The sequence below is a fragment of the Polyodon spathula genome, unplaced genomic scaffold, assembly GCF_017654505.1.
Source record: "Polyodon spathula isolate WHYD16114869_AA unplaced genomic scaffold, ASM1765450v1 scaffolds_1540, whole genome shotgun sequence".
NCBI lineage: Eukaryota > Metazoa > Chordata > Actinopteri > Acipenseriformes > Polyodontidae > Polyodon > Polyodon spathula.
In genome coordinates this window covers 1-7,500 of record NW_024473017.1, presented here as the reverse complement: position 1 = coordinate 7,500, position 7,500 = coordinate 1, and the positions used below count along the sequence as shown (strand labels likewise).

At 49.5% G+C, this 7,500-nt stretch overlaps 2 protein-coding genes across 2 annotated transcripts in view; both read right to left on the bottom strand.

Annotated features, from left to right (window-relative positions):
• LOC121309836 (C2 calcium-dependent domain-containing protein 4D-like) overlaps positions 1-1,727 on the bottom strand; it is a 2,480-nt gene extending 753 nt beyond the window's left edge. Inside the window, exons 1-2 of the mRNA XM_041242979.1 lie at positions 1,469-1,727; positions 1-725 (exon numbers count right to left, since the gene is read on the bottom strand). The exon at positions 1-725 is cut by the window's left edge and continues 753 nt beyond it. Coding sequence (XP_041098913.1) covers positions 1-695 — 695 coding nt within the window. The 5' untranslated portion in view covers positions 696-725; positions 1,469-1,727. The remainder of the gene's footprint in view (positions 726-1,468) is intronic.
• A 1,470-nt stretch (positions 1,728-3,197) lies between these two features.
• them4 (thioesterase superfamily member 4) lies at positions 3,198-5,541 on the bottom strand. The gene is made up of 6 exons (XM_041242976.1): positions 5,429-5,541; positions 4,977-5,133; positions 4,645-4,807; positions 4,331-4,441; positions 3,824-3,948; positions 3,198-3,408 (listed from the first exon to the last, which is right to left on the bottom strand). Exons 1-6 carry the CDS (start codon positions 5,513-5,515, stop codon positions 3,365-3,367), a joined length of 687 nt encoding a protein of 228 aa, XP_041098910.1. The 5' UTR covers positions 5,516-5,541; the 3' UTR covers positions 3,198-3,364.
• Between the last annotated feature and the right edge of the window lie 1,959 nt (positions 5,542-7,500).

Here is a 7,500-nt window from a genome sequence, read left to right as displayed (position 1 = left end):
ACCGGGGGAGCCAGCGTGGCTCGTCTGCGGGGCGTGGCCGGGCTCTCCTCCGAAGAGCTGCCAGAGTCCATGGGCGAGGAGAGCGCTTTGGAGCCCAGCGTCCGACGGAACAGGCGCTGGGTCCCGTGGGCTGGGCAGGACGGGGCCGGGGAGCGGCCAGGGAGGAGGGGGGAGCTGAAGGGGGAGGGGTCTGCGGAGGAGGCGGGGTCGCTGTCCGGGGAGGAGAAAGGGGGGTACAAGGATGAGGGAGACGCCACTCGGGGGGTAAACTCGCCGACGGGGCTCCTGTGGGCGGGGGGGGAGTGGAAGAGGGACTCCCTGCGTCTGGTATGGGGGCTTTCGGGGAGGCAGGCTAAGGAGAGGCGAGGGCCAGCGGGGAGGGTTGGAGAAGCAGTCTTCAGCCTCTCCTCCCCCTCTCCCTCCCCCAGCTCAGAGTCCGCGCTCTCGATCTCAATGACGTGCCGCCGGGCCGATCGGATCAGCGCGCGCTCCGCGAGGCTCCCAGCCCCGTTTGGGGAGCCCCCCTGGGTGGATTTTGGGGTGCCCGGCACCGGCGGGGGGAGCAGCAGCAGCTTAGGAGGGATGAAGAACTCGGGGATGCGGTCCGGGGTCAGGATGTTGGGGTACGCAGACAGCTTGCCGTTGGGCGCCCCTCGCTGCCCTGCCGGCAGGAGGCTGAGCCCGGAGGAGAACATGATCGCTTATCCGTGGAGAGGTGCAGCTCCCTGGTGGGAAGAAATGCAGGGAACAAACGCGCAGTAGTTAGGTGGCGCTGGATAGTAAGCCGAGTTGAACACAAAGTTGAGGAAAATGTATCTAAGGAGTCATTTAGCAGCCTTCAGTTACAGTCCCATGCAGACGTGCCGGCTGCCCGAACCTGTATCAGCCCTGCGCTCAATTACAATCACAGCCACAGCAGGACTGTTTGCTCAGATTCAATCCCACTTCCGCGTTCTTCCACTTCAATTCCAGCTGCACATCACGCTGCAGTAACCGCAGTGCTGATTACAATCACAAAGCAGCACTACCGAGGCGCGCATTAACTCCGTTTACTGCAGGCAACCGTGCGGGAAGCAGCCGCAGCGCTACACGCACACGCACACGCACACGCACACGCACACCGGAGAACGTGTGCGTGTATATATTTTTTCAAACAAATGAAGGTACGATAAGCGGTTGAATGACAAATCAATATCAAAACTGAACCGTAATCGATCAATGACGTGGTGCAAACACCAGGATGCTAGAACGGCAGTGAATTAGGAGATTGCACAATTAATATTGTGGCAGATTGACACCGCACACAAATACTAACCAGTATTAATAACAGTACTTGTTTGTATGGTTAGAGATCATTTGCCTGTATAATGCATGTCTATATACCTATTTACAGAAAAAAAAAAAAAAAAAAACCCGAAAATGCAAAAGTCAAATAAAATAAACGTGCAAAATTGTTCAAATCTCTTACCTAATTCCGTGCAAAAAAAAAAAGAGAGTCCGTTCTGTTCAAAGAAGTTGTGGTGAGCGATCTGCGGATGGGATGCTCTCTCGGGTCCGTTCTGCACCGGTCCGCATCGGCGGATACATTCACCAAAAACAAGCCAACAGGCTCATCCATTCCTACTAGTGTCGCCTGGGAACCGGGATGGAGGCGGGTAATCCATGCTGCTCACGGCGGTTATCTGTTATTATCATTTCGAAACGCGTCGAAAATAGAAGGTAATTGCCCCCCCGCCCCCGCTTTCCCAGTTATTGGAATGGATTTTAGAGTTGTTTACTAGGGATCACATAGAGCCCCGTACTTTCAAAACCAGAGCAGTCCAGCTTCGTTTGATGAAGTTGATGAAGATAATAGTGAGAGTTAATGAGAAGCCCCCACAAATAGAGAAATGTGTGCGTGTGGCTGGCTGTGTTGTGTCTCTGTGTGTGTGTGTGTGTGTGCGCGACTGGCTGGCTGGTTGTGTCTGTGTGTGTGTGTGTGTGTGCAGTTGGGGTGTGTGGCGCACACACGACAGACCCACCCCTGTGTGTGTGTGTGTGTGTGTGTGTGTGTGTGTGTGTGTGTGTGCTGGCTGGCTGGCTGTGTGTGTGTGTGTGTGTGTGTGTGTGTGTGTGTGTGTGTGTGTGTGTGTGTGTGTGTGTGTGTGTGTGTGTGTGTGCAGCTGGCTGGCTGGCTGTGTGTGTGTGTGTGTGTGTGTGTGTGTGCTGTGTGGTGTGTGTGTTGTGTGTGGTGTGTGTGTGTGTGTGCAGCTGGATGTGTGTGTGTGTGTGTGTGTGTGTGTGTGTGTGGCTGTGTGTGTGTGTGTGTGTGTGTGTGGTGTGCAGCTGTGTGTGTGTGTGTGTGTGTGTGTGTGTGTGTGTGTGTGTGTGTGTGTGTGTGTGTGGCTGGCTGGTGTGTGTGTGTGTGTGTGTGTGTGTGTGTGTGTGGCTGTGTGGCTGTGTGTGTGTGTGTGTGTGTGTGTGTGTGTGTGTGTGCAGTGTGTGTGTGTGTGTGTGTTGTGTGTGTGTGTGTGTGTGTGTGCAGCTGGCTGGCTGGCTGTGTTGTGTGTGTGTGTGGTGTGTGTGTGTGTGTGTGTGTGTGTGTGTGCAGCTGGCTGGCTGGCTGGTTGTGTGTGTGTGTGTGTGTGTGTGTGTGTGTGCAGTGGTGCTGGCTGTGGCTGGTGTGTGTGTGTGTGTGTGTGTGTGTGTGTGTGTGTGTGTGTGCTGGCTGGCTGTGTGTGTGTGTGTGTGTGTGTGTGTGTGTGTGTGTGTGTGTGTGTGTGTGCTGGCTGGCTGGCTGGTTGTGTGTGTGTGTGTGTGTGTGTGTGTGTGTGTGTGTGTGTGTTGTGTGTGTGTGTGTGTGTGTGTGTGTGTGTGTGCTGTGGCTGGCTGGCTGTGTGTGTGTGTGTGTGTGTGTGTGTGTGTGTGTGTGTGTGGTGTGTGTGTGTGTGTGGTGTGTGTGTGTGTGTGTGTGTGTGTGTGTGTGTGTGTCAGTCTCTTGTTCTGCTGTTTTTTTTTCTAGGAAGAAAAACACTTCTTCTCATTATAGAATAATAAATACAACACAATCACACGGGCGTTTTCACATCTATGTATTTTTATTGCAGATCAATATATGATGAACAACTCTGTTATTAACGAGACACTGCAAAAAAGATGGCACAGGATAGCAATAATAATAATGCTCCATTATTATTATTATTATTATTATTATTATTATTATTATTATTATTATTATTATTAGTATTATTTAAAACTGTAAAATTAATAACATTTTGTATTTAAAAACCCCTATAAACCCTATAAAGTCTGCTGAAGGTCTCGTTTCCTCCTCCAGTTTCTCTCTGGGGTGATTCTGTTCCGGCTCACGCAGGGACCCCCAGACTCAGAGTCCAACCAGAGTCCCCACACCGACTGAGACAAACAGAGCTGCAGAGACAAGAGACAGCAGGGACGGGAATGAGACTCCCGCTGCACAGCAGTGTGATCCAGTCCTGCTTTCACTAGGAGTTTAATAATGAGACTCCCGCTGCACAGCAGTGTGATCCAGTCCTGCTTTCACTAGGAGTTTAATAATCAGACTCCCGCTGCACAGCAGTGTGATCCAGTCCTGGTTTCACTAGGAGTTTAATAATCAGACTCCCGCTGCACAGCAGTGTGATCCAGTCCTGCTTTCACTAGGAGTTTAATAATGAGACTCCCGCTGCACAGCAGTGTGATCCAGTCCTGGTTTCACTGGGAGTTTAATAATCAGACACACCTGAGCTTGTTCCCTAGACACACTGGGGCTGATCAAGCTGCTAGTGAAACCTGGACTGGGTGTCGCTCTGAGGTGGTTCCCTACCTGTTGCCTCCGCGTGCAGTTTGGACCCGTCGGCGCTGGTGATTCTGCACGAGACAAACGTCTTCTTGCCCTCGGTCCGGTCCAACTCGCACTCTACCAGCACCACTGAGCCCAGAGGAATGGGGCTGAACACAGAGAGAGGGAGGGGGGGAGGAGAGAGGAGAGGGTGAGAAAGACACCATTGCTTTTCACATGTTAGCGGCGCTCATAACTTTTAGATCACAACTGCTCCAGAAGCAGTGCTAGCGTCACCCCGCCAATAAAACACCTTGCAATGTGAACTGAAAGACGCAGAGAGTGAGAGCAAGAGAGAAACACACACACACACACGACACCCAGACAATCACACTGAGGCATTACTGTCTGTTAGATGAAAAGGGAACGAAGCTCCAATACCGAGATCCATATTATCATCACTATTATTATTATTATTATTATTATTAGCGAAGCCGGGAGTGTGTTGTGTCTGTGTGGCCCGGTGCTGCCCCCCGTCAGAGCGAGGCTCACTTCCTGTAGTTGATGTTGAGGTTGGCTGTCATGACGATGCCCGTCAGGTACATGGCGCAGGTCCCCGCGGCAGAGTCGATGATGGTGGCGATCGCCCCTCCGTGGACGTGCCTGCGGAGAGGAGACCCCGGTTCAACAGTGAGAGAACAAACAAGGTCCTATCGCAGAGTTCACCCCCCTGGTCTCTGCAAGTCGCTCGGTTGAAAGTCTCTGCTGAATGACTTCAATGCTGTTTCTAATGCATGTATTGATTTATTTAGTAATGTGTCTGATGTTACCCATCCCTCCCCTCCCCTCCTCTCCTCTCCTCTCACCCCGGGGGTCCCTCCAGCAGGGGCCCGGCCTGGAAGAGACACACAGCGCGCCGCTCCGCTTTGCTGGCGAAGACGGTGTACTCGAACCCGGCTCCCTCCTCCTCCAGGTTCCTGGTGAACAGGCGTGCCGTGGGCTTGTGCAGCCGGCTGAGACACTGCCCCCCTGCACAGACACAGTGACATCACAATGAGAGACGCAGTGACATCACAGCGAGACGCAGTGACATCACAGCGAGAGAGAGGTGCAGTAACATCACAGCGAGACGCAGTGACATCACAGCGAGAGAGAGGCGCAGTGACATCACAGACACAGTGAAATCCGGGCTCCACACCTGTAGAGAACGACAGGAAGCGCTTGTAGCTCGGAAGCCTCTCCCAGGACTCGGCTCCCTTGGCGCTGTAGCGCTCGTACAGACTCATCATCTCCGCCGACCAGCTGGGGTTCGGGACGCCGTAGTCCTTCGGGGCGGAGCACAGCGCCCGTGTCCACTAGCATGGAAACAAGCGGGATTGCACCTTGTTTAATAAACAAACAAACAAACAAACAAACACACAGCCCGGCCTGACCGCAAGATCTCCACACAGCTGCACAAGGGTATGAAACTGCGTCCCCGGAGCCGCCATGTGGGCTCTACCACTCAGAGCGCAGTGCGGGAAGCCGGCTCCTTGCTGGAGCCAACATGGGGGCGTTGGCGCAACCTCATTCCACAACCTTACCGCAGAAACCCGGGAACAGTATTCCTTCCCGGACCGGACCGGACCGGACCCGATTTCCAGTGCTTACCGCGACGGTCCTGGCATGTCTGGAGAATCTCACAGCCGATTCCACAATCATCTTCTTCACCGAAACGGTCAGGTTTTGAGGCTTCATCTGTGGAGGGAGATGCCGGCACAGGCCCATAGCAACCCGAACGCTGCTTCTCCACATGATCACACAGAACAAGGGCGGCGTGAATCTCTGCTAGTCTGCAGTTTAAACGCTTAATATTTTGCACAGTCGAATGAATACTAATCTGCAGTTTAAACGCTTAATATTTTGCACAGTCACGTCGGTTGCTAGCGGCGTGCAATTCGTAGCAATAATACTTATTATTATTATTATTATTATTATTATTATTATTATTGTGTTATTTTGATTACTCCGCTTTTCGGACGGCACGAAGAGAGCTTTGATGGGGTCTGAACGCTAGTCAATGTAGTGGCCGCATCGGGCATATATATATATATATATATATATATATATATATATTATATATATATATATCTATTATATATATATACCCCGACGTGTCTCGATTAATTTGGCTGCACAGACGCTCACGCTCAAACGTGTTCTGTGTGCGAGTTTACACAAGTTAAAGTCCTGGCTTTCAATGTCAAGTTTAATCGTCATTAGATTATCTGGTAATTTAGTTCCGGCTTGTTACGAACAATTATTCAGTGAACTAAGTGACAATTACGCTTACTTATTAGTTCTGTAATTATTATTAACTGTTAAACGCCCTTTCAAATGCAGTTGCCCGCTTGCTAAATATTATTTTGTTCTTCTAGGATAATTTCAATGTGTTTCCCTGACCCTGCCGGCAACAGGTCGGCTTCTGACGCAACTCTGCCCCCCGTCACGTGGGGTCACGCCTCACTCCCCCCCCTCCACCCCCCACACGTGACTCTGTTGCTACGGTGACGATGACGCGCCCGTTCCGCTGATCGCTATGGAAACACCGAAACCTGCACAGATATATAAACACCGGCGTTATTGCTAAAGGAATATATTTATATGTATTTTTAAACTAAATAACACCGTACCGAAGTATTTATTTAAAATAAAAACTATATTCACCGAACAGTTTTAAAAGGAAAACCTACAATATCCGCGTGTTGCTAGATTTTACAGTGTTTGACTTTATTTTTGTTGTTGTAATTATTATTATTATTATTATTATTATTATTATTATTATTATTATTATTTTAAATATGAGTCTTTTTTTTCCTTTAAAATATACCACGCTTCGCTCGGCTCCCGTTATGAAGGAAAGGAAGCGAGTGCAGGTGCCAGAGTTTATTCTGCTCCCTCTGTATTTTTTCATTGCATTAAATTACACGATAGCGTCCAAATTCAAGGGATCAGGGCTAGGAGAATATTAAACTTTAAAAAACAAAACGTGTGCACAGATTATAAAGCACGTTTTAATGTTTATATACGGTACATTTTTTAATAATACGTTGTTACACAACGTTGTGCTTTGAAGAAAATCATCTGAATAATGTATTTATAACGCGATCTATGCAGCCTATAATCATATAATCTGATGCTCTTGACTGAATATTTAACCGGCTCGGATTTCACATTTAAAGCGATTTGAAACTAATGATTTGAAACCTTCTCTCTCTGCAGAGGGACGAGCTGTTGGCAGCCAGAACAGCGGATGCTAACAGGTACAGTTACAACACAATGGCTTGGCTCTTTATAAAAACAATGATTAAGCTTGTCTTTCAAAAAAGCCATTACCCTTTTACACTGTCTGTCTGTCTGTCTGTGTGTCTGTCTGTCACACTGGTGCTGATCAAGCTGCTAGTGAAACCTGGACTGGGTGACACTGCTGTGCAACAGGAGTCTGATTCCAATCTTAATCTATCTATCCCACTATGACCACTAATATAAAATCAGCTAAAAACCTCTTTCAACCATCTATCTACAGGGCTGGGAATCAGACTCCTATTGCACAGCAGTGGGATCCAGTCCAGGTTTCACTAGCAGCTTGATCAGCCCCAGTGTGTCTAGGCAACAAGCTCAGGTGTGTCTGATTATTAAAGTCACAGTGAAAGCAGGACTGGATCACACTGCTGTGCAGCGGG

Coding starts and splice junctions, on each gene's coding strand:
- them4 (XM_041242976.1), bottom strand. CDS start 5,515: ATGAAGCCTCAAAACCTGACCGTTTCGGTGAAGAAGATGATTGTGGAA. Junction 5,134..5,428: donor GACATGCCAGGACCGTCGCG/GTAAGCACTGGA, acceptor TTTCCATGCTAG/TGGACACGGGCGCTGTGCTC. Junction 3,409..3,823: donor ACTGCACGCGGAGGCAACAG/GTAGGGAACCAC, acceptor TTGTCTCTGCAG/CTCTGTTTGTCTCAGTCGGT.